The sequence below is a fragment of the Natator depressus genome, chromosome 7 (genome assembly GCF_965152275.1).
Source record: "Natator depressus isolate rNatDep1 chromosome 7, rNatDep2.hap1, whole genome shotgun sequence".
Taxonomy (NCBI): domain Eukaryota; kingdom Metazoa; phylum Chordata; order Testudines; family Cheloniidae; genus Natator; species Natator depressus.
In genome coordinates this window covers 55,921,023-55,948,691 of record NC_134240.1, presented here as the reverse complement: position 1 = coordinate 55,948,691, position 27,669 = coordinate 55,921,023, and the positions used below count along the sequence as shown (strand labels likewise).

Below are 27,669 nucleotides of genomic sequence, written 5' to 3'. Positions count from 1 at the left end.
AATACACTGTTCTTAGAGACGGTCATTTAAACCATTCATTCTGGAAAAAAACAATTACTTACCTGAGAATACTTTTTCTCAAACTGTATACAATTATCCATGCTCCCAGTGAATAACTGGCAAGAACTCCCATAGCTCTAAAGATCTAAATCCATTAAACCATCTCCCCAGAAGGCTATGCTCCCTTGCCCTGATAATATAGTAGTGCCCCCTACTGCTTCTGATAACCAGGTCCTTTTCTCCAAGCAAAGGGTGTAAAGCAAAACATTCCCAAATCTCTGGGGTAGGTGGGTTTTATTATAAATTACATACTTTCTGAAAGTGAATGTTCTTTTTCTCACCACGAGCTAGAAATGAATAGCAATAAGTTGTTAAAAGGAAATTGCAACCTGCAGTTTTCAAATTAGTAAGAGTCATGAGGCACGTATGCTTGGACCACAGCAGTAATAAAGGAACAGGACATTAGGTGTTTGAGGATGCAGGCAGTTTGGGATTGAACAATACATCGCAGTAGTAAAAGGCATCCTAACAAAAACTAGATACTCAGGTGGCAAGACAGCAAGGACTCATCCCAGAAGCAGGTTCTGCAACTCCAGTAGGCCAAACCTAGAATCGAAGATGGATAAGCAAGGCTGAGTAAGCAGTAGCGTAAAGAATGCTACACGACTATACTGCATACCTCCCAAAAAGGAACAAATGGAAGGTTGACTGCTGATCCCAACCTGCGAGGATAAGCTAACATGACACCAAAGGTGCAAACCCGGAAAGGATCAAGAGTACTGCAGTTACTCAGCCGGTCTGACCCACTCTATGGTCAGAAGTGAAACCAAAAGCTAGGTGGACAATCTAAGGGCTGTAATCCACCGCAGATAAAAGCCAAGAGACCTTCCATACCAAGTTTATTAAGATGTTCTTCCCAGAATAGATTATGCATGGAAAACTCACACGCGCGCTCCTCTGCGACAACACAGATTAAAGCCCAGGATGAAGTATGTCAGATAAAGGGGGTCCCAAAGCACTTGACAAGAGGATCCAGATATGAACAAAATTTCCAGAGAAGAACAGGTGATTACAGAGCCTGAACATCTTTAGGGAAATGCTGCAAAACTTTCCACTTTGAAAAAGCCTTTCTACCATAAGAATGGCACTCACTGACACCCACTTCTACCAGCCAAACCAAAAAAGACAGAAATCAAATCAAAACAAAAACCTTACCCAAGCAGAATTTCTACCCCAAAAAGGGAGAAGTACCAGAGACTCCATGAATTCCACTCGAAATTTCACTACTGATTTCACGTGGAAGGTGCTCAGATACTACAATGGGTCACAGGCTAAAACTAAGGTAAAGTAAACCAAAAAATATCGTCATGTTGGTTGATTAACGCTTAGAGTGCCACATAAAGGAAACTAAACCTGAAACACTGTCAACTTCGAAAGGGATCAAGAACAAGATGCGTCTTGACCAAAATGGGGCTTTTAAGATTACTGAGTATTTTTCTCTCCTGAGCTAGGTCAGAACTTTTGGATGGGGGAGGATGAAAGGTACATATGGAGGCCTTTCTCCAAGGAATAGGGAAGAAAGGTGTCCATCACTGCTGTGGTCTGAGTGCCAGCTCAAACACAATTAGCATGGCATGTCTAGACAACCTGGGAATCACACCTCCCACCTCAAAGGCAGACATATCAGAAGACTCTCCGAAGGAGAAGACAGGCTTTGGTCTGAGATGTGACATTTATATACCCCATTTAGTTCATGGGCACAAGCTAAGAATTTGGGTATTTCAGTATGAACCAGGGTGACTCCAGCATCATGGTGGCGGTGGCAGAGAGATCCAAAGAGCATCCTTGTGCTTAGAATTATGATCCAGAAGAGCTGAACCAGAGATCTTACTCACATGCACAGCAATCTCTACTACTAATCTTTCAGGGAGATGGTGGGGGATGAGGAAGCGGGAAGAAGTAAGTTGTAATATCCTTTGGTGCAAAGTAATTGTGATCAGCCCTTTTGAAACTCCTGATACATATCCTTCAACAGTCAGTTAAGGAATGAACGAACAGGAACAACCTAGCTACTGGCAGGATGGGATGTTTCAAAGTGCAGAAAAATCTTCGGGCCCTCTTCAGACTTCCTATAAACTCATGAGGACTGAGGAGTCCTTTGGATCCCCCAGGCTAATGAGTGAGTCCTCCCATTAGCCTCAAATAGCAAGCTGCAATTGTGAAACCAAAAGATATGGCAGATGCATCCGAGTTAGATCAGGCCATCAGCACCAAGCAAGCTAATGGCTTCAGAACGGAGCGCATCAAGAGCAATAAGAGCATGGGGCATAAGTATCAGGCAGGTTCAGCATCATGACAGTGCTTTATCTAGCTAGCTGACACGGCGTGTGTATTAAATGACTTGGCCAAGGCAATAGGATTAAATGAATTCAGTCAGTACAAGGAATCAGGCTGTGGCCCACAAGCTCTGGTACTATTGGGGTTGGAGGAGACTGCTTGGCAACTTGGAAAGACTAGATGTGGCCAGGCTAGTTTAGTGGTCTTCTCTAATAGTCTGTGTTGCACTTAGTCCAACATCAGGAATGTTTTCAGAATTCCTTGAGCATGTCAAAACCTTGTCTTCCAGCCTTGCTGACGGTAGCTGGCCGCTCTAAAGGTGCTGAACTACTCCCGAGAGATTAGTAACTTCTGCCTGCATCAAAGCAGACAATGTCAACAGTTTCAATTCTCATTTAAACTGACAGGTTTCAGAGTAGCAGCCGTGTGAGGCATGTTCTTGTCACCTGCTGGAAATGGCCCACCTTGATTATCACTACAAAAGGTTTTTTTTCCTCTCCTGCTGGTAGTAGCTCACCTTACCTGATCACTCTCGTTACAGTGTGTATGGTAACACCCATTGTTTCATGTTCTCTGTGTATATAAAATCTCCTCCCTGTATTTTCCACGGCATACATCTGATGAAGTGAGCTGTAGCTCACGAAAGCTTATGCTCTAATAAATTTGTTGGCCTCTAAGGTGCCACAAGTCCTCCTTTTAATTTAAACTGAGCTACCCTGAAGCATTCCGACACCTGTGCTTTGAGGCCCTCTAGGGTGTAGTGATGTCAGACACTATAGAAGCTTGGAAGGCCAACAGATGCTTAAAACATTCAAGTTAGGTCCTGACAGTTTGGAGGAGACATCAGGCCAGAGATCTCAGCCACAGAAACAAGTCATGGCCTACCCTGAATCTTGGGCAACAGTCATATCCATGAGGGACAGCTTATGACTGCATCCAAAGTATGGCTTGAAGTCCCCAGGCCGCTTTGCAGACATTGTATCAACAGCCGTATATGAGAAACTAAGACTAACGCTGCTCACTAAGCTACTTATTTAAATACAAGTTGGCTTTGCAAGACAAGGAAGAAAGAGATACCATTCCTCAGTTAACAACTAGAAAGTGTTAACTAAAGTCGTGTGCAACGCAGTAGTATAGAATGTCACTGTGTTAGCCAAAAGAGGAATTGAACAGGGTGTGTGCTACCCCAGGTGATGCCATCTGCTTTAGAACAGCGGTTCTCAACCAGGGATCCATGGCCGCCTGGAGGGGCCTCGAGCTGGTTTCAGGGGGCCACAGGGCCCTGTGTCTGAAGTGTGCAGCTAAAATCTAGAGCAGAACTGCAGGGAGCCCCAAGGCCCGGAGCCCCCGTGGGGCTGAAATTAGGAAAGGATCCATGGGGTTGAAGACCTGAGGCCCCTCCCCCACCCGTCCTGGGATTGAAACCAGGAGCAGAGCCACAGGGAGCCCTCGCACTCCCTCTGGGGCTAAATCCCCAAGCCCCAGTGGCCCCTCCCCATGCCAGGTCTAAAGCCCTGAGCTCCAGCACCCCCACGGGGCAAAAGCCTTAAGTGCCGCCGCCCCTCAGCCCCAGCACGCTGCAGAACAGAAGCCCTGAGCCCGCCACCCAGAGCACTGAGCCCCATGCCCCCACCCAATGGCTGAAGTCCAGAGCCCCCTGCCGGGCCCCGTAGTTTTTAATAGCATGTTTGGGGGGGCCTCAGAAAGAAAAAGGTTGAGAACCCCTGGCTTAGAATACTGGAGATATGGGAGTTCCTGACCCTCACTACTTGGAACCCAGACCCAGGTATAAAAAACTATTATTTGTAACTTTTGAGTAAGAATTTTACTTACAGATATAATCCATCAAGTGAGAAGAACTGTATTTTGGCTAGGGGGGTTTTCAAGGGACTTGGCTATCGCGATATCTGTGAGCAAATACTTGTTTAATGGAGTAACTAAACAGTCCATCTCATCAGAACCATAAACTTTCATAAGCATGTAAAGCAAAATTCAAAGGATCCAAACAGTCAGGAACACCTGAATCATAAAAGAAACAGTTTCCTTACTGTTGCTTTGAGAAGGGGGTTGGACTAGATGACCTCCTGAGGTCTCTTCCAACCCTCATCTTCTATGATTCTGTGGTCTTAATACCACAAAAACAACTAATGCAAATCAGAGCCGTGATTTTGTATACACAGAGTTAAGAAACTCCAAGTAAGGGAGTAAACAATATGTAAATATTTATCTGAATGTGCCATGGTCAAGTGCACCATATATGCAACTGAATTAAGCATGGACACCATGAAGTTAGTGAGCCACAAGGGCATGAAGAATGGCTACCCAGATCAGATGAGCTCCTCCCTATGCTATTTAAAGAGATGGGGATTTTTCAAGTTTTGTCTGTCTCTTGCATTAAGATCAAAGGTCTGGAAGTTCTAGGGAGCTCCCCACTTCCATTTTCAAAGCTCTTATGCTCTGTAGGAAGCAATGTTCTCCAATGATCAAAGTACCTCACAGTGTGTGAAATTTGAGTTAGGTAAACACAGTTGGGAGATTTATGATCGGGATAGGGGGCCTGGACATGCAGGGGCTCCAAAGCAGGCAAGTTCATGTTAATTGATTCCAACAGCATCCAATTGCGTGATGCTGCAGACAGCCATGTGCATGAGCATTGTCCCTCTGTGCATTGTTTCATAATAGATCAGCAGTAAAAAGCATTCTCAGTGCACATTTTTCTAACACACTTTGTTAGCCCTGCTGGATATGAATTTAATACACAAAACGGATTGTCTGATTTTGAAGAAATATGTGGGTAGTAAAAACCTAGATATCTCCTTAATACTGTTTCAAATACCTTTTCACAGTAACAAGAAAGCATATGAAGATTTTCCCTTTCAATTTTTTTAAAAAACATTTTAATTACAAAAATTGATGGACACACTCAGTTCCTGGCATTAGACATTTTAATCAGTACCAGGTTGAACACTAAAAAAAAAAAAAAGATTAGAGCTGAAAGGTATATAAAACCCTATTAAACTAAAAATAGCTGAGAGACTGCCAGAACAGTGGGGGAACCTTGTAATGTGCCAAGGACTTCAAGAGGCAAGATGAGATTTCAGTCAGAAAAGCACTTAATTTAGAGTTGACCACATTTCTTTTTCCTTGTAAATGTCATGAAATTACCTTCTTGACTCTTCTAAAGAGTAGAAAAAATATACATGAAGCATAAGTGGTGGATATTGAATCTATTAGTGCCTTGAGCCTGCAAATCCTTATGGATATCAGTAACCCATATGCAAGTACTCCCACTAGGAGCAAAGGAATATTTGCATGGGTAGGGAGTTGTAAAATAAAACTCCAGGCTTGCATGAATAAAGCCAGTCATATTGGGCAAAAATGGGAAAGAACCAATTTTCACTCTCAAAAACATGTGAGGGAAAGAACCAAAAAAGCCATTAGGTGAATATATTAAATTCACCAAGTGAACTTCCATATGTTTTACTACACTCTTATCCAAAGGTCTGCTCAAACAGCATCTAACAGGAAGTGAAACCAAATGCATGAAAGAGCACTGTATTCTTTGCTCATTTGTAAATATTTGTAACATTTGCTTCCTCATTCCTTTCCAGAAAAAACAGGACTCTTTGGCATTCTCGCCATTCTCAGGATACCCCTGGTACTGGTAGTTACTGGAATGAGCAGTCTATGCCATCTCAGATGGTGCTGAGACCAACCATGAGTCCTTCACTGGATATTTGAGCCTGCTAAAAAGATAAGAGTGGAGAGAACCATCCCTCTTGATGCAAGACGAGCAGCCCCATTTGAACCACAGTCCTGTCCTGGGGTGGTGGAGAGAATGGACCCATCACAGGGGCAATGTTAGCACCAGAGCCATGGCTCACAGCTGCTTCTTTAAATAGCACTGCTGAGGAATTTTCTAGAAAATACCTCTGTGACAACAGAGACATTGACAAATGATGGACCATGGGCCCTAATGAACCTTTCCTTCTACCGACCTGATTTTTGGGTGTGAAGAATGGTTTTTCTTTTTATATTTTAAGGCCTTAGATGGAACTTTAGTTTATCCACTGCTGGGAACACAGCTTACGGATTTAGAAAAAGTGAATCTCTGGTGCAGAGGAACTGGCATAAGTCTCTTAACCCCAGAGAACATATCAAAGGCTTACTGGCACCAAGGGATTTGGGGCTATTGCTGTGTGGCTCTCTCTCGCCAGAAAGTAGGTCAAGCACCATTCAGTTTATCTCCTGTCAAGTGAAGTGCCCTATTGTACCTATTGCCCCAGAACTGTTTGGGTCTTGGACTACAATTCCTGGGAAGTGTGAAGACTCCTCTACCATGGTTAGCTCTAGTCCTCCTTCCTGTCTGTAAGAGCCATGGCTGGAGATGATGGCCTAGGCCGAACAGATGATCTGGCAAATGTACTTCTTCATGGCAAATAGTAGTGACCAACTAGCACTGTGTTCTTGCTGTATCACAGTGATTAAATCCTGATCTGTTGTATGCCACAGCCTTGGGATTAAAGTTTTTTACACTTTGGTATAGTATAGGTTAATGACTAACCTAACTACCGTAAACCCCCCAAAACTACAGAAGAGTTTAGGTCCTGTGTGAGCCAGACTGTTACAAGCACTTGAAGCAGTCAAGTGGCAAAAAAAAAGGGTGGTTGTCAAGAGCAATAGCCCTTTCATAAACTTTGCATTACAGCATGAGGCTCAGGCATTTCACTGCTGGGTGGAAATTCAAGGCAGAATCTTCCTTACTCAGTGCCTGCTCTACAAATCCTTGTGGCCCATACTCTCCCAGTATATGGGAGGGTATGTCAGCAGTGAATAGAATGAGAAGTATTTGTTCAACTGACCACTCCTGAACTAAGGGCTTACATTTTCAAATTTCAAAAATAAAAAGTTGAGACTTTTAAGACACAGTTTAAATGGATGCCTGGAAATCTACCTCCCCCTCTGAGTGCTAAAGGATTAATCTCAAACAGAAAAGGTAAAGGACTCTAGTTAATATGGAATTCACTGCGCAGAGCTCAGGTGTGTTGGAAATTCAACCTCTGATTACAGTATTATTTTATGCTTTCAGCCCTGCAGAGTGATGTCTTGTTTTCTGCATAGCACATAAAAGATATGTCTTCACTTTTGAAAAAGCAGTTCACACAAACCTGGTTCTACTAGACTGGTATAAAATGAAAAACCAAGCGTATAAGCCAGAAAATTGGAACGTTATTTTCAAGGATAGTAGGTTTTCCTTAATGATACATATAGAAGTGAAATTATTTACAAAGCATTTTGAAAAGAGACAGCTGTGAATTTATAATATACACAAAGCAGATTTGAGTATATTCTGGACTTACCACACATTATCCCCAAGGCTGTGCTAAATACCGCCATATAACCAAAGTAAAATGATGTTTGAAACAAGCCATACATTCTGGAAGAAAAAAAAAAAAAGATAGTAATTTATACCACGGGTATAGGTTCAGAAAATGGCAACAAAAATGATTAGGGGTATGGAATGGCTTCTGTATGAGGCGAGATTAATAAAATTGGGACTTTTCAGACTGGAAGAGAGACGACCAAGGGGTGATACAATAGAGGTCTATAAAATCATGACTGGGGTGGAGAAAGTAAATAAGGAAATATTATTTACTCCTTCTCATAATACAAGAACTAGGGGATCACCAAATGAAATTAATAGGCAGCAGGTTTAAAACAAACAAAAGGAAGTATTTCTTCACACAATGCACAGTCAACCTGTGGAACTCTTTGCCAGAGGATGTTGTGAAGGCCAAGACTATAACAGGGTTCAAAAAAGAACTACATAAATTCCTGGACGATAGGTCCATCAATGGCTATTAGCCAGGATGGGCATGGATGGTGTCCCTAGCCTCTGTTTGCCAGAAGCTGGGAATGGGCGACAGGGAATGGATCACTTGATGATTACCTGTTATATTCATCCCCTCTGAAGCATTTGGCATTAGCCACTGTTGGAAGACAGGAAACTGGGCTAGATGGACCTTTGGTCTGACCCAGTATGACTGTCCCTATGTTCTTAGGTGATTTTTTTGTAGTTTCTCAATATACCAGTTACTCTAAAGTAAGCTTATTTTTAATTCTTTAGGTCAAATGTTTGATTTACTAAATGCTGACCTATGAAGTACAAGATACAACCACCACTTACTTTGTTTTGAAAAAGTAGTAGTAAAAGGAATACATGTAAACATAGATTGCAGTTGATGCAGCAGAAAGAAAGCTCGTCCATTGCCTGAAAAACACATACAAGTCTGTCACACCACCAGATATGGAGCAAACAAAATAAGTTTCCCCAACAAAACATACGGTACAGGAAAAATCTGCAGTAGGAAAAAAAAAAAATCTAGTTGTCTAAACATGTTGTGCTTCATGTGAAAAGCAGACTTCCAGGAAACTATTTGTCAGTAATACCAAATACTGATTAGCTTCTGTCTTACGTATATTTTTTACACTACACAGTTTGAGAGTGTAATCAACATGCTCTTACTACACATGAACTTACCTTTTCTCTGTTATCCTGCGACCAACACGGCTACAACAACACTGCAAACAATTCATACTCTAATGCCAGCCTTTGCTTGATACAGGGTAATTTAAAAAAAAATCCACGTGTTTAGAGAAACTTTATTTCAATACAGATTTGCAAGAGCCTTTCCGTATTATGATTCTGAGGTAGTACACTATTAGGATATTTATGAACAAAAATGGTACTTACCACCTATAATCCTCTGCATTTAGCAGGAAGTACGTACATACAATGGTCACACAGACTGTCACAATGCAGAGGATAACCAGCACCAACATCATGAAGCCATAAACATAGTAGATCTTGTAAGCCCAGAATGAAGTGAAAATAAAATACCTAAGTAGAATTGAATGAAATAGGCAACTTTATTATATCGTAACTACACCTTTTTAGCAGTTTCAACTGATCAGGCATAATATATTTACTAGCAATGGTTAACTTAATTCCATGCAAAAAAACCCTCACATTTCAATGAAAATTGATCCGAAAGGGAGAATTCCACCTAGGCAAACAATAACAGCTGGTTCCATGAACCTGCAAAATAACAGAAATAGCAATCAATGTTGATATTAGATAATTTTATAGTTTTATATTTCATTAATAAAGATATCTAAGACAAACAGTGGAACACTTAATAAAACCCAAAAGAGACATATGAAAGGCACCCATTCAAACTCTCCGCATCGGTCCCTCTAGACCCACAGTATTTAAAAAGAAAATAATCTTAGATTTTTAAAACATGCGAGAGACTCCTGTCAGTCTTCATGCCTGAAAGGAAGTCTACATACTGAACGCCATTCACTTAAGTTGGGTCAGGCCCTAAGAGGACAAAGCACCCCAGCAGCTCCAAATGAAGTCAATGGAACCTCACTGCTTTTGAGCATATGACCTCTTACTTAGGAGCCTGACTACAACCTCTTGTTTTTTAAAAAAATCTCATCCATAATACTTACCTACGTAACAGAGCCCCACAAAATCCCTGTGATGTAATGTATGTAAAAATAATTCTGAAATGGAAAGTGCTATCTACCATCATTGTATGGAGTGTAGTTGTAGATGTGTTGGTCCTAGGACATTAGAGAGACAAGGTGGATGAGGTAATATCTTTTATTGGACCAACTTCTGTTGGTGAGAGACAAATCTTTCAGGTCTGGGAAAAGTACTCCAACCGAGCATCACAGCTAAATGCAAGGTGAAAAAGATTGTTCAGCATAAATAGCACATATTCTACGGCAGAGGTTCTCAGAACAATTTTTTTGGTGGCCTCAGAGTACGGCCATCAGCACTTGCAGCACTTTAACGTGGCTGTGTAGTCGCGGCCCCCCCCTATGAGGGGAGTAGCTCCCAGTGCCGGTGCACTGTCTACAATGCCACTTTACAGCGCTGAAACTTGCATCGCTCAGGGGGATGTTTTTTTGCATCGCTGAGCGAGTAAGTTTCAGCGCTGTTAAGTGGCAGTGTAGACAAGGCCAGAGTACCTTTCACAGACCTGAAGAGGAGTTCTGTGTGGCTCTAAAGCTTGTCTCTCACCAAGAGAAGTTGGTCCAATAAAAGGTATTACCTCATCCACCTTGTCTCTCCAAGTGCTGTAAGTGTAAGTTATCTATATATTTGAGAAACTTAGCTATAGAGACACTTAATAATACAAGATGGTATTGTGGTTAAGGCACAGCAATAAGAATCAGACAATCTAGTTTTATTTCCATCTCTGCCGCAGATAAGTCTTATGGCCATAAGCAAATCACAGATTGTGCCACTTTCCCCATCCCTAATATGAGAATGCCTTCTTCACAGGGGCATTGTGAGGCTTCATTCATTGTGTAGATTCATAGATATTTAGGTCAGAAGGGACCATCACCTAGTCTGACCTCCTGCACAACGCAGGCCACAGAATTTCACCCACCACTCCTACAAAAAAAAACCTCACACCTATATCTGTGCTATTAAAGTCCTCAAATCGTAGTTTAAAGACTTCAAGGAGCAGAGAATCCTCCAGCAAGTGACCCGTGCCCCATGCTACAGAGGAAGGCGAAAAACCTGCAGGGCCTCTTCCAATCTGCCCTGGAGGAAAATTCCTTTCCAACCCCAAATATGGTGATCAGCTAAACCCTGAGCATATGGGCAAGATTCATCAGCCAGATACTACAGAAAATTCTTTCCTGGGTAACTCGGATCTCACCCCATCTAATAGCTCATCACAGGCCATTGGGCCTATTTACCATTAATATTTAATTACCAAAACCATGTTATCCCATCATACCATCTCCTCCATAAACTTATCGAGTTTAATCTTAAAGCCAGATAGATCTTTTGCCCCCACTGCTTCCCTCGGAAGGCTATTCCAAAACTTCATCATCTTAGTGTCTACACACAAGCATTACTATTGCACAATAAAATGTGCTTCATTTTCAAGACTGGGGTAGCGAGTGCTGTTCGTTTATTATCGAAATTGAAATGTCGGGCTGAAAGGGACCCTGAGAGGTCTTCTAGTCCATCTCCCCATGCTGAAGTAGGATTAAGCATACCTGGGCCATCTCTGACAGGGATTTATCTAACCTACTTTTAGCTATATCTCTACAGCTTTTTTTTTTTTGTCAAGAGATTAAAAAAATTAATAGCGATTAATCGTGGAATTAATCGCACTGTTAAACAATAACAGAATGCCATTTATTTAAATATTTTTGGATGTATTCTACATTTTCAAATATATTGATTTCAATTACAACACAGAACACAAAGTGTACACTGCTCACTTTATATTACAATTATTTGCACTGTAAAAAAAGAAATACTTTTCAATTCACCTAACACAAGTCCTGTAGTGCACTCTCTTTATCATGAAAGTTGAACTTACAAATGCAGAATTATGTACAAAAAACAACAGCATTCAAAAATAAAACAATGGAAAACTTTAGAGCCTAAAAGTCCACTCAGTCCTATTTCTTGTTCAGCCAATCGCTCAAACAAGTTTGTTTACATTTCCAGGAGAAGAAAGAAAAGGAGTACTAGTGGCACCTTAGAGACTAACCAATTTATTTGAGCATAAGCTTTCGTGAGCTACAGCTCACTTCGTCGGATGAAGTGAGCTGTACCTCACAAAAGCTTATGCTCAAATAAATTGGTTAGTCTCTAACGTGCCACTAGTACTCCTTTTCTTTTTGCGAATACAGACTAACACGGCTGCTATTCTGAAACATTTCCAGGAGATAACTGCTTCTTGTTCACAATGTCACCTGAAAGCGAGAACAGGCATTTTCATGGCACTGTTGTAGCCGTCGTCGCAAGATATTTACATGCCAGATGTGCTAAAGATTCATATGTCCCTTCATGCTTCAACCACCATTCCAGAGGACATGCGTCCATGCTGATGACGGGTTCTGCTCGATAACAATCTAAAGCAGTGCAGACCGTTCATTTTCATCATCTGAGTCAGATGCCACCAGCAGAAGGTTGATTTTCTTTTTTGGTGGTTCGGGTTCTGTAGTTTCCACATCAGAGTGTTGCTCTTTTAAGACTTCTGAAAGCATGCTCCACACCTCGTCCCTCTCAGATTTTGGAAAGCACTTCAGATTCTTAAACCTTGGTTCGAGTGCTGTAGCTAGCTTTAGAAATCTTGCGTTTTGTCAAATCTGCTGCAGAAGTGTTCTTACAATGAACAACGTGCTGAGTCATCATCCAAGGCTACTATAACATGAAATATATGGCAGAACACGGGTAAAATAGAGCCAGACACATACAATTCTCCCCCAAGGATTTCAGTTACAAATTTAATTAATGCATTATTTTAACAACGAGCATCATCAGCATGTCCTTTGGAATGGTGGCCGAAGCATGAAGGGGCATACGAATGTTTGGCGTATCTGGCACGTAAATACCTTGCAATGCTGGCTAAAAAAGTCCCATGCGAACGCCTGTTCTCACTTTCTGGTGACATTGTAAATAAGAAGTGGGCAGCATTATCTCCTGTAAATGTAAACATACTTGTTTGTCTGAACGATTGGCTGAATGAGAAGTAGGCCTGAGTGCACTTGTAGGCTCGAAAGTTTTGCATTGTTTTGTTTTTGAGTGCAGTTACGTAACAACAACAAAAAAATCTACATTTGTAAGTTGCACTTTCAAAATAAAGAGATTGCACTACAGTACTTGTATGAGATTGTTTCATTTATCATTTTAACAGTGCAAATATTTGTAATAAAAATAATACCAAGTGAGCACTGTATACTTTGTATTCTGTGCTGTAACTGAAATCAATATATTTGAAAATGTAGAGAAACCTCCAAAATATTTAATACATTTCAATTTGTATTCTATTGTTTAACAATGAGATTAAAACTGTGATTAATCGCTATTAATATTTTTAATCATGATTAATTTTTGAGTTAATCGCGTGGGTTAGCTGTGATTAATCAACAGCCCTAATATTTTCCTCATTAATAGCCTAAACTCAACATTTCACAGGCCCATATTGAAATATATATTTACTGCACCTACATTTAACAATGTAATTCATGTGTTTAAACCCAAACTTCCACAAAAGTCTTGCAAGAGACCGTGATTATAACATCTGTGAAACCAAAACTTATGAGGAAAATATTTTACAGAGAAATGGTTATCTAGTTCAGAATTTTGGGAATTTTGCAATGCAGAGCTTATGAATAAAATTAATACTCACCATCTGCAGATGTTACTGTCACTTACCAGAGGTGACCCCTTCATATTACCCACACGGATACTGAATTTAACTAGAGAGGTAATTTAGTGATTTAATTTGCTGCTTCCTTCATTATTTATAGGGAGACTTGTCTAAATTGATGGCCCCACAATTTTACCTTCATTAAAATTATCTTATTTCTTTTTCTCATCCTGATCCAGAAAAATCCATCAGCTCTCTAAGACATGGGCTACAGTATAAATCAAACCTCACCTTCTCAACTGAGAAACACACCATTAACTCAAGACACTGCATTTCCTGGAGATTGTGGGTGTAACACATTTCACCATCCCCTTCATTTTTACTACTCCACTCTTCTGAGAGAAATAAAATCAATAAAACCCATCCTTTGAGGATAGTTTTATTTCCACAGCTTCTCTCCTCCTCACTAAATATAAGCTAATAGGGCAAGGAGATTGTATTCATGGTATGCATGCTACAAATTAAAAAAAGTGTAGTTTTTGGAAATAAAGATGCTTTTATATTCACATAAAAAAGTAATGTTCATGAACAATATCAACCTGATAGCCTAGAGATTCATATTACCCAACAAACAGGTAGTGGTAATGCAAGCTGCCTCCAACAACAACCTCCAAATGTCTCTCAGCCCTAACTGGGAGAAACCCACCTCCAACGGTGAAGTTAGTTCAGTCTCCAGGGCCCATTCGATCTTAAATCTGTCAAAGGTGCTAACTGAGGTGGGGACTTTGATTTCTGGGGAAACCTATCTACCTGGAATGGGAATGGGACCACAAACTAGTGACTTCAAGTTGAAAGCTTTTACCTTTATCCATCCAATCCCTTTAAAGAAGATACTTTAATGCAGAAACTTAAATCAGCTTCCTGAGAAGCTGCACACACGCCTTGAACTAAATATAAATTCAAAGACTACTCTAGAATTTAGAATGATCCCAATACCTCAAAAACAATTTTTAAACACATTTATGTTTGAGTGAATACACAATGTATATGCACTTCTCTTTACCATTTTTTCTCCGGTATCGGACGAGGCACAGCATTGACACGACAAGGAAAGTTGGGCTGGCCCGACAGATTTCGGCCAAGAATTGTACCAACAAGGTTCAATGGAAGAATAACAAAGAAACAGATACAGCATACTGCCACCTGTAAATTCAACAAACAGGGGTATGAGATCACAGAAAATAAAATAAAGAGACACCTAAAGTAACGAGGCACAAGTGTGTATGTTGTACCAATGCTGAATCATATTCCTAGTTATAAAACGTTAGCCAGCATCCAAACTACTTTTTTGACTGTTGAGATGCAACACTTGTTGCATCCGATGAAGTGAGCTGTAGCTGACGAAAACTTATGCTCAAATAAATTTGTTAGTCTCTAAGGTGCCACAAGTACTCCTTTTCTTTTTGCGAATACAGACTAACACGGCTGCTACTCTGAAACCTATGTTTGTAAAGAGTTTGGAACAAATTTATAGCAGTCTCTTCACGCTAACCATTATAAATAGAAGATCAGTTTGTACACTGAAAAACTGAAACCCGGATCCCTTATTCTGCTTCGCTATATCAGAATTCAGTGTCAGAAAGCTTCTGATTACAAAAAGTTAAGTACAACCCTGATAGATATTACCTAGCTGATAACTAGCCACGTTTAAAATAGTTTAATTTAAAATCCACTTACAATTTTCTTGATCCATAAAGGTCTTCCAAAAAAGCCAAACACACAATGTTGAAGCCATATCACACTGTTCAAATTAACACTTGGGACCAGATTTTCTGAACTATACATACAAATGGTCAGACAGGTAACTGACTATTTGCATGTTCAGTTACCCACTTTACAAACAAATACATGTACAAATTGGTGCACAACTGCATATGCACAGTGAAGAAAAATCATGCCCTTTATTCTGCCTCATTCCAATGAAGTGTGCCTCAGAAGACTTTAGAGTGAACCATCTCTGGTTCTATATACGACAAGCAATTTTTTTTCTGCTTATGAAAGGAAAGGACATTTGTAATTAAAAAAAGGAATTATAAATACTCAGCAAGATGTTCCCTAATCATGTAATTCTTGAATAGGGAACTACTTGGAAATATTACTCAATAACATTCTCAGATACTTCTGAGTAAAACGAGAATGATTACTTGCACTATAGTAATTGTGGTTCTTCAAAATGTTGTCAGTGTGAATCTCACTGTAGATGCAAGTGCACAAGATCAGATTTCTTTGTTTGAATACCCATGTCCATTGGGGTCGTGCATGCACCCATGCTTACTCGTGTTTGGACATAAAAGGTGGAGTAACCTCCCTCAGTTCCCTTGCAATTCAAAGCCCATGGTAGCTGAGAACTCCAAACAGCAGGGATTGGGCCGGGGATGTTGTGGGATCCTGTAGCAAAGCGTGGAAGGGCCTCCTTGTCTCCTGCCTCTGCTGGGTCACTCTGAGACCCTGGGGTTAGTAACCACAGATGCAGTTTATTTACAGGCTTCTTCCCACCACCGTTTCACCATGTACAGTTGGCCCTTCGCCATTTGCAGTCAGAAGGGAGGGAAGAGCTACCTCCCTGCTTCCACTCCCTGCCTTTTCCCTTTCTTTCTGCTCTTCCCCGGCTTCCTTCCCCTGAGGCTTTTATACAGCCCCAGGCTAATTAGGTGGCAGCTGTCTCTGCTTCCCCAATTAGGGCCAGGTTATCTCCAGCCAGCTCTAATTTATTCTCTTAAATGGGAGCTGGCATGACAGAGGGCTGAATCACGCACCCTGTCACAGATCCCCACTGACATCATCTTAAAGAACGATCACCCTATGCTAACTGGTTCTTTGAGTATGTGTTAGTGTAGAGCCAACTGCAGCTGACTGGCAAGCGGTATCCCCTCGAACATTGGGAATGAGGTGTTTCACAGTTTGACTAATCCAGCAGAAGTACTGCTCTCCTGAACTTGGCACCTGACATAGCAGCTAAGGCCGAGACGCAGTTTGACAAAGGTCAGCAGATAACTCCACCTTGAAGATCTCAGACACTAGCATTTGTCTGAAGAGGTCACTTGAGCTCTAGTGGAGTGAGACTTGCTGTTCAGTTGGAGATGCAATAGCTTGACCTTTAGAACTCACAGTCGTAGCCAGGAATAGATTGGGTAACAATGTAATTGGCTTAGTCCTGTCAATGTATTAAAGCAGAGTCCTGCACACAAATTTCTTTTCTCTCAGTGCCAGTGTGGCTATAAGGAAGCAGATTAGTAAATTAGTTCAGATTAAATTCTGAGACCTGGGAAATCAATTTTGGATGAGGCCTTAGGACCACTTTTGTCTTATATAGGGGAGCTTCAGTCACAAGTGCCTAAAGATCTTCTGGCCTAAGTGATAGCACATTCCAGACTCGCTGCTGTCTCCCATGGTCACCTGTCTCCGATCAGCCAGTCATCTAAGTGATCAATGTGAATGTTTTGTCTTCTAAGATGGGCCACTACCATCATCCGGCATTTCGTGAAGACCGGCAATGCTGCAGAGAGGATGAATGGCAGTATCTTGTATTAGGAATGACCCGATCGCTCTGTGAATATCAGGCACTGCCTGTGGGCCAGATAGATGGCTATGCAGAAAGTTGCACCTTATAAGCTGAGAGCCCTTAAGCAGTCTTGAATCTGAAGAGATGGAACGATAGAAGCAAGAGTCATCATCCTGAATCTGAGGCAGCCTATGTATTTGTTTGTCTCAGGGTCTAGGATAGGACAAAGATTACCTTTCTTTGGGGATAAAGTAGTACTGCAAACAGAAGACTTTCCCCCCCGTATTCTTCTGGACACTCTTCTACCGTTCCTAGATGAAGCAACAAGGCCACTTTTTGTAACAGGCTCTCATGAAAAGGGCCCCTGAAAAGGGCCCCTGAAAAGGGATGGGGAAGGGGGTTGAGAAAGGTAGGCCGTGGAAGTAGATGGGATAGCCAGGGGCAACTATATCAGCACCCATTCACCCAAGATGATATTGAACCAACTGGACCTGTGGAATAAGGCAAGGTGGCTCCCGATTAGCTCTGATGTGGCTCCTGAAACTTCCATCAAATCGGCTAACTGGGTGGCATATGTGACAGAGGAGGCAGAAGAGGTCTCCTCTGGTACTGTGGCCTTTTCCACTATGGCTAATCTGTCTATCTGCCTGGGAGTAAGGGTAAGCCATCTGCCGCTGCTGGGGCTGATATTTGTAGGGCTTTCCATAAGGGGTTAGTGTATAAATCTCTAGTGACCTCAAGATAGCCCTCAAGTCTTAAGGAGTGGAACACTGTGTCAGCCCTAGTATTGAAGATCTCCATCCCTTTGAGTGGGAGGTGCTGGGTGATATCTTGGACCTCTCGGTAGCCCAGTGGCTAATATCCTGATGCTTGTTTCATGGTCGCGGCCATGTCAGAAGCACTCATGACTGCCTGCAGACTCTTCTGGTAACTATCTGGCCTTCTTTAATCATCTTCCTTATCTCTTTCCTGTTCTGTGGCACAGAACATTATGAGTCACCCTGCCCTATGTTAGGAAATTATACTTGGCAAGCATTGCCTGATAGCCACCCAGAGTTGCAGCGAAACCAAAAAGAGTAGATTTTGTGCCTGAGAAGTTCTAACTTTGGGGGGTCCATATCCCCGGGTGTACCTCTTGTTGATTTCAACTTCTCCTGCACTGCTACAGCTACTAAAGAAGCTGGGCTCAGGGGGGAATAAAGTGCTTAAAATTATTCAGGGACACTTGATAGTGTTCTTCCACCCATTTGGACAAGGACTGGTGCTGGCCACAGACTCTTGGCCAGCTCTAATATGGTTTCATTAATAGGGAGAGAAATTCTGACTGGGGCCGATGGAGTCAGGATACCATACGTTTGAGAACTCTCCTACAAAACCATCTCTATGTCCATGGTCTCCACAATGCAAACCAGGAGAGCCTGAAAGGGCTTACAATAGTCACCTGCCAAGGCGGGGGTTTGTGCAGCTGCCTCATCAGGCGATGACGACTTTTCTTTTGTTGGAAACTGGGAATGTTCTTCTGCGACATCCAGCTCCTGAGTGGCCAGTGGCCTAGGAAGTGATGTCACCAGGGAGCCTGACCTCTTTCTGGATCTGCAGGAAGATCTGCTTTGGGACACTTGAGATAATGGTCCCCAGTAAGACCAGTATGGCCAGCTTGGCACGTTAAATGGTACTGGCCCAGATGTGCTGGTCGGTCCATTGCCATTCACACTTCTGCTGGGTCAGCATCTTGTGAGAAAGGGGTGCTCAGTACCAGCTCTCAGGTTGCTCTTTTAAAAGGTAGAGCAAAGGCATTCCTGCTCGACATCCAGGAGAAGGCGTGACCAAAGAATAGTACTTTTTGAATGGTGGTGCCATGTGGCAATATGCTGAAGTCATCTCTGGAAAGGATCTAGGTGAAACCATAAGGGCATAAACTAAGCCTGAAATTGGCACAGTGGTCAGTGCTGGTGCCTTTGCTGGTGCTGGTTTGCCGAACATCATTTCTACTTCAGTAGAAGACTTTAGGCACTCTTTGGAAGAGTGCTGTTCCTCCTCCTCCTTCAGGATTGTTTGTCCCAGCACTGGGAACCATGTCTGAGCTCCATTTGGCTGCGCCTTTTGGTCTCACCCTTACACTGGGGCACCAGTTCTGGCTCCAATGCTAAAGTTGTCAATGTTGGGAGTGCTGATGTTGAGACTGGTGCTGTATCAGTAGGCACCAGTGTAGTGACAGAAGTCCCTGGTTCCTGTGCTGAGGCTGTCAGTGTCAATGTAGCTAATGCAGATTTGGATGGTGTTTTCTTTCCTGCCAGTGCCTGACATTGGAGTTTGCTGTCTGCTTAAGCGAGAACCTGCTGAAGATGACCCTTCTTGTTCTTTGGAGGCAGTAGTCTCCTCCAGGTCCAAGGGAGAATGCACTGATTATTCAAGCAGATGCAGTTTCAGCTATGCATCCCTTGACTTCCACTCCTTGAGAAGGATTTACATACCATACACAATGGGAATGCGACTCTCCTCCAAACAGTGACTAAGCCCACTGACCGGGTGAGAAGGCCATCCTAGGTCAGGCAGGATTTAAACCCATGGGATTTGAAATCTGGCATAGCAGCAGGCACAAGGTACCTAACCCTTCTATACAGAGAGTGGGACTTTTTTAGGAACATCCAAATTAAAGAAAAGAACAGACATGAAGGTGAAGATAAATTTCTCCCCCGAAAGTCTGGAAATGGATGCGTTTTTAAGATCAATAGCAGTAGTGGGTCGGACACTCACTGGGTTCTGCCTCCCTGCCATGGCTGGAGAGAGTGAACAAAGTGATGCAGCTGCTCTGTCCTTTATGCCCTTGCACGGGAGCACACTGCTAGCCAAGAAAGAAACAACTGGTCTGGCGCACATGCTCACCTACAGTGGATACACAGTGATACACACTTGAATAGCAGCAACTTTGCTTAGCTATCACTTTAACAGTAAGTAATTTTGCAGGTATGCGGTGATATGCTTCTGAATGATCTGATATCAGAATTAGGCCTTAAAAATTAATTCAACCAAAGTATGTTTTATTACAGTCAACTATGGGAAATTCAAAAGACAATTTTAACCAATACTTTAAAATATATATACACTTTACTGTAACTGCAAATCCTGCTTTCAAGACAGAAAACTCAATACTGACTAAAATTTTTGACAATTTATTTCTATTTAAAACACCCTAGTTAGTTCAATTTCTTAATTTTACTTTTACTGCTGTATTTTCTTCAGCTAAAAATATCCATTATTTAAATGTCAGCATTTTGACTTATTCTCCTGGTTTCAGTTGCTGTAGGACAGATCTTCTGTAACAGCAGCCTGCTTTATTTGTAATTTTTTTAAGGGGGAATTCACTATTATATTGTCCTCAGCTAAACGTGTACCACTTAATATTTCATATTTAAGAAGAAACATTGTCAAGAGGGACATAATTTATGTACTAGCTCCATAGGCTTCACATTTTCTAACAACTGTAGCTTAAACTTCATTCAAAGGTGATAATTAAAATTTTTATGAGCATATTAAATATTAAATTGCCCCTGGCAGGCTGTTGTCCTGACTGCCGAATGCAGAAGGGATGAATGTAGTAACTGTCAATGAAGAAGAAGAGGCTTGATCTCTCCTGTCAGATACCAATGCTACACACCAGCGCTCACGTAACTCCCCCACCATGAGGGAGGGTATGTAGAAGACACTGAATTTTTTACAGCAATGCAGGTTCACACACTTAAAATCTGGACAAATGAAGAGTTAATATACAGAACAGTAAGAGTCAGTGGCACCAAAACTAGAATGTTTTTAGCATATAAATAATATTGTTACCTGGAATCCTGCCTCGATCACAACTTGACGTGCTAAATGTTGAGCTAAAAGTGTTACACTATGTCCACATTGGTAGTAAGTGGGGTTTTCAAATTGAGTTAAGCTAGCTTGATGAAAAAAGGAACCTTTTTCCTAGTCTAGACCAGGCCTGCATAATTTTACTCATTATTTGTCTTGTAGTGCCATCTTGGAGCCTGATACATGGACCAGAATCCCATTGTGCTAGGTACTGTACAAACCCGTATCAAAGATGAAGAGCTTAAAATCTACGCAGTTCAGAGTACGTAAGGGTATTACATGAGCTATATCAGGACAAAACTGAGCAAAAGGAATCTAAGTTACATGTTATTACATACAAATAACTACCTTAAGAGAACATTAAGGTTGCAATGTAAAGCACTCAGAAGTTAGAAAATACCAAAATTGAGACTACATGGGCAATGTTAATCTAGCCCCCTTTTATGTAAACATTATGACTCAGTCTTTAATTACAAGATTACACACTATTTTTTGCACAGGACCGCTGGTTCATTCAGGGCACAGAATGGACAGTGCTCAGTGAATAATACCACAAGTGGCTGTGGCCAAAGACTAACTCACAAGGGGACTTAGGCACCATTCACAAAACCACTGGTGGTGGTGGTGGCGAGCAAACCAAAAAAATCAGTTCTTCACAGCTTTAGTTGTGAGTGCTTCACACACCTGTAAACCAGACTTCAGATGCCTTCAGTTGGGAGCTCTGAAAATGGGAACACAGTGGCTACCTGTAAAAGTCAGATTCACGTGACTTGCCCAGCAAGACACAGGAACTCTGTAGCAGAGGCAGGGATAGAATCCTGTTCTCCAGGGTAGCATTCAGCTACCTAAGCCACAAGACCACCCTCTTCCTGTAATCTCTTCCTTCATTTACTACACAATTTCCAACTTATGCAACAAGTGAAGTAGGGGTCATACAAATAACAGCCTCATTCACTACACAACCCTGATTCATAATATAGTATGTGACCATACTATCATACTACCATCATACATGGAACATATAGTACGTGGTCATACAATTAAAGACTATCATAATGTAATACATTCATACAAGGGGCCAAATTAAGGTTGTACAGGCACGTTTAATTCTGGCACTTCCTAACCCCCTAAGAGCTTGACATTGCACCCTTAAAGTTCTTTTAACGTTGTTTTTTGGATGTAATTTCCTAGGTTTTTAAAAAGTAAACAAAACAGAAATCCCCTAATGTGGAATTATACTGACGCCAACATGGAACATCAATTTTAGAGCCACAGCACAAAAATCTGCCACTTGAGCTAATATTAACTGAGTGCAGTAGTAGGTTGTCATCCTGTATGTGAAACAACCATTAGAGGAAGAGACATTTTGCAATTGAGTCTCACAGTTATTTGCTGACAGCAGAGGAACTGAGACTCCAGAATACTGGGGTCTATTCCAGATGCTTAGGGGTGTGTACTCTAGAGGTTACAGACCTTTCTGCCTCTAGCCCCTCCAGCTTGTCCTCATCCCAGTCCCTTACTATAAGGGAAAGTTCATGGTAATCCTGAAAAATACAATTCTCCATGTCAAAATATTTTGCTCTGAACATCTGTGGTTCTAACCTATGTCAGCCCCTGTTAAGAATCTCTAGCCACAAGAACCCTGTTGGTAAATCTATTCACCAACCCTATCCCATCTATAAGAAGCAAGGGGAAAAAAACCGCAGTGACAACAATGCAATTTCCCACAACAGAAATAGCTCAACTTTATATTTCAAGAGGTATTTCCTGACCAAAATAAAAATTATTCATAAACAACAGGACAGATCGATTAAACTAATCAATAGGAAATAAATTTATTAACACAAGATAATTTTAACAGATATGTAAGAGTAACACAGATAGAGAAAAGGACCAGACCCAATGTCTTGTCATGAAAATAAAAAACAGACATGTATATGATGCGACTGGCGCATGAGTGCACATGAAGATTACAAGATAAGTCAAGTATCCTACAGCATCAAGAGAATCCCAGATCCTCTCAAAGTTCAATAAAAAATTAGGAAGATTGAAAAATAAAAACATCCCCCATTGTTACTGCTACAAACAGAGTTAGACCAGGGGAGGGCAAACTACAGCCCTCCTGCACCCCCTGCCCTGAGCCCACTAGCCCTCTGCCTTGAGCCCCCTGCCGCACCCCTCCGGCACCCCAACCCCTGCCCTGAGCCCCTTTCTGTACACCACACCCCCTGCTCCAGACCTACATTCATAGTCCTGCATACAATTTCCCCACCTGATGTGACCCTCAGGCCAAAAAGTTTGCTCACCCCTGAGTTAGACACTGGGCTGTCAGTTTCCAAATATGTTTAGAGTCTACCGGGAATCAGACCGTTATCCCTCTCCTTACATATCATAGGTTTAATAGAAGTACTCTAGAAGGATTCTTTAAACACTGTTTTAAAAGCTTTGAGAAGATGGAATAAAATTGGTCAGCTTCATTATTACATTTTGATGGGAACGGCAATGGAAAAATATTTTCCAGGAAGAGAGCCTAGAACTTTATCCTCTCCTTACACAAGGTTTTCCCTACTGTTGATTAAGGATCATGTGTATATCCATGCGAGTCAAGAATAGAATCCCAGGCCTACAGCCAGGGAAATTAGCTTAGCAACTTCCTGTTGCTGTAGTTTCCTGTGAGATTCCAGATAGGGCTGATGCACAAGGTAGCAGAGGAAGCTCTGAGAGATTCAAAGAGGACCAGTGTTACAGTGAACTCTAAGCAAGGACCCTTCAATGGCTACTGAGGTTCAGCCAATCTCAGAACAGGAGAGCTCGGTGAGGGCTCCCTAAAATCCAGATGCCATAGCAGGGTACTAATGTAAGAGAGCTAGTAACTAGGCTTTACCTCTTGTTTCCAGCACTGTGCTACCTGGGAGATACAGGGGTTGGGGCAGATCACCAAAAAAGGAGGGACAAATTGAGCTTTATGCTACAAGATTAGGATGGGAGAGTTTTGCAATTTCTTACTAAACCTGTTTCACTCAGTGTTCTTCCATGACCATCCAATTTATGTTTTCTCCAGATTTGCAATACATAACAAGGAAGAGTAGACCTAGCAAGCAATTTGAGGTAGGGGGACGATTTAAGACAACCACGGAGTAGGAGTGTCACCTCTCACCTCTACTGTAGTTCAGGAAAATGTATACTCATTTCATGAAGGAGGAGCAAGCTTGCCACTAGAGACTTTTGGAGGCTTGCCCACTTTAGGGAAAGCAAGAGAAGCCACATCTGCACGAGGAGAGAGGGGCTCACAAGAGCACAGGTATTTACTGTGAGGAAGCTAAGCTCTCTTCTGTTTCCCTCTACAAATCAACTCCATTAGCTGATTAAAATTCATTAGATCATTGATTGTTCTGGTGACATTTCTAATACATAATTTGCTCCTACTAAAAGTGCAAAGTGAAGGGAGATTTAGCACCACACAGTAATTATGACTTAATTCATAATCCCTAGAGATTATTAAAATCACTCTGTGTATAAGGAACCCTACACACCCATTACATGACCCTTGAAGACCCCATTCTCAATTGCTTTTGCAGACATTTCCCTGATCTTAAATGAAAATGAGTGGAACAGCACTAGACTAAAATTTCAATGCAGGTGGAATTCCCTTCCATCAGCATTTCTAAACTCCAAATCAGAATATGAATGAGAAATGTGATATTGTGAATGCTTGCTCAGCAGTAAAACACAGCCTCTTTGAACATGTCAAAGAACAATGCTGTAAACCTTTCTGACAGTGTTGGATATGACTGTTGTCTCAGCACAGAAAAAACAATACAATATTCCATTTTAGCATAAACTGATTAACACTGACATGGCAAAAATTAAAATTCTAAATCTTGCTTCTTAAAAAGACATTCAGATTGAAAGTGGTTCAATGAATGAATGAATGAATCAAGCACGTTTAGCTTTATATTACATTGATTATTTTAAGTCCTATGGCTAGTACAGCAGAATCATAGAATATCAGGGTTGGAAGGGACCTCAGGAGGTCATCTAGTCCAACCCCCTGCTCAAAGCAAAACCAACCCCCAATTTTTGCCCCATCCCTAAATGACCCCCTCAAGGATTGAACTCACAACCCTGGGTTTAGCAGGCCAATGCTCAAACCACTGACCTATCCCTCCCCACCCACAGTACTTCATGTTAAAGGTGATATTAAGGTTCTTAGTCTAAATTTTTTGATACAATTCTCCCTACTGCTAATATTTTAGATAGGCCACTTGATATATTCCCCCTCAATGGAAAATTCCTGAAGACCTGTTGATTGGGAAATAGAACAGCTTCTTTTAAACCGCATTCTTCAATTTTTGCAACCTCCATTCTTCACCTTCACACTGATTTTTGAAAACGCAATTTAAAGTACATCCTTGCAGCCCACGGAGCTTCCCGCTGCTCCCACTTGCTGGGAATGGCAAACTGCGGCCACTGCCTGCGGAGGGTCAATGTAAACAAACTGTCTCGTGGCCTGCCAGTGGATTACCCTGACAGCCAACGGACCGCAGTTTGCCCACTACTGGTCTAAATCTAAGCTGCTGTTGCATCACATGCTAAAACATTAGAAGACATTTTTCATACTGCACATTCCCCAAAATTTTCTTTTACAAATTTATAATTATGCCTTGGCAGTTGGAACATGAACTCTATCCACGACCAAATCCTTTTTCTTACATATCACAAAGGGTTATTTCAGAGCTGGTTGTAAGTGCAAAAACTTTCTTTCCTTTTAAAAATAAATTAAAAAAAGGTTCTGAGGGAAGCCTTTGCAAGAGGAAAAGTCACTATGATGAATCAGATTTTAGGTTAATCATCTTTAAACTTATAACTTTAAAAATGAAGACATAAAAGTACACAGTTGGACCATAAGGAGGCCTTTGGAATGAGAAGAGAGCCATACCCCAAGTCAAAACACTACGGGAATTCTAATCTGATTGTATAGATTCTTTTATTTAACCATTATGGCTTAGAAGTGGCTTTCAACTGTACTGGCTTTGTGTTGTACCTTGGCTTATAAGTAGCCTACATCAGTCTTTAGAAATAAACAGGTCACCATCTCCCACTTTTATTCCAAGGATTCAGCTATAACTAGGGCTTTTTTACAAGGTAACCAATGCCACATATTTGGAGGGATGGACTTTCTGTTCAAAAGACTGGTCACCTTGTGAGCACTTAACACAAACTCAGCAGCTGTGAATCTGTTAAGGTAATTAAGACAAGCGCCATACCAAGAGCAATGTCTTGATGCTATTCATACTTCCCCGTTTGACATCATCTCGAAGGGTAAGTAAATTCGTAATTAAGCCTGGTTTATGACATTCAACTGGCTTCCTCACATGTGAAGCAATTATGCCAAATCACTTCACTTTTCCTGTGAAGTGAAACACTAATCATGGTTGAGAGAAAGAATGTATAGAAACAAAGGGAGTGAAGAGGCAAGGATTTGGAAAATAGGCAAGCTGGAGCGGGATAAAAAAGGAACAAGACCATAGATGCCAGAGACATGAGAGGCAATGATTGAGGGCCCTGAATCCAAGTAAACTCAACTTTGGACATTAAGGGGTATATGGAAGAAAATTATAAAAGTGGCACAGCATCTTTAAAATTGGGATACTACTATAGCCTATCTCCCAGTAGTGTTTTTAGATTTAATCAGTATTTGAGAAACACTAAGGGTATGTCTACACTACCTGCCAGATCAGTGGGGAGTGATCCATTTATCGGGGATTGATTATCATGTCAAGTGTAGACACGATAAATCGATCTCCGATCACTCTGCCGTCGACTCCTGTACTCCACCGCAGCAAGAGGCGGAAGTGGAATCAACGGGGGAGCGGCGGCAGTCGACCCCGCACCATGAGGACGCAAGGTAAGTCAACCTAAGATACGTCCACTTCAGCTATGCTATTCTCGTAGCTGAAGTTGTGTATCTTAGGTAGATTCCCACCCCTCAGCATAGACCAGGCCTCAGATTCTTGGACAAAAAGTCCTAAGTTGTAAGTATTATCAAAGTGAAGCTTCAACCCTACTTGACTCGACAGCAGAATGGTTTTGAGAGGAGTGCTATTAACGGGGAATTGGTTCAGCCCTATCCATCCATCCACCCCACTACCACCGGCCATGATTTATATCCTGTCCATCACCATCACTTGACCTGCTGCTTTCACAATGCTCATTCTAAAACTAAGGCCTGGTCTACACTGGGGGTGGGGGTGGCGGTGAGGGGGGAGTGGATGTATCTTAGGTTGACTTACCTCGTGTCCTCATGGCATGGGGTCGACTGCCGCCACTCCCCTGTGGACTCCGCTTCCACCTCTCGCCGTGGTGGAGTACAGGAGTCGACGGCAGAGCGATCGGGGATCAATTTATCGTGTCTACCCTAGACATTATAAATCGATCCCTGATAGATCGATCACTACCCGCCGATCCGGCGGGTAGTGTAGACGTACCCTAAGACAAAAGAATTGCCTTCCTCCCCCAAGGACACCAACAGGCACACTCCAAAAAGCATGGAGTGGCATTCACATCCCCATTCTCTGGATGTCCTTGTTTTCCCAGGCCCAGAAAGTTAGAATCCCATGTTTCTTCCCAATAAAAATGAACGGGACTTGAGTATGTATCTGGCTCCATGCAATCAAAAATGTGATCCTACTGAGATTTGTTAAAATTTTCAACTACAAA

The 27,669-nt window shown here is 41.8% G+C and overlaps 1 protein-coding gene across 1 annotated transcript in view; it reads right to left on the bottom strand.

Moving 5' to 3' along the window:
• Nucleotides 1–27,669, bottom strand: part of TM9SF3 (transmembrane 9 superfamily member 3) — an 82,404-nt gene that overhangs the window by 2,176 nt on the left and 52,559 nt on the right. The window contains exons 10-14 of the mRNA XM_074958541.1: nt 14,599–14,738; nt 9,368–9,436; nt 9,092–9,238; nt 8,525–8,608; nt 7,698–7,774 (exon numbers count right to left, since the gene is read on the bottom strand). Of these exons, the coding sequence (XP_074814642.1) occupies nt 7,698–7,774; nt 8,525–8,608; nt 9,092–9,238; nt 9,368–9,436; nt 14,599–14,738 (517 nt within the window). The remainder of the gene's footprint in view (nt 1–7,697; nt 7,775–8,524; nt 8,609–9,091; nt 9,239–9,367; nt 9,437–14,598; nt 14,739–27,669) is intronic.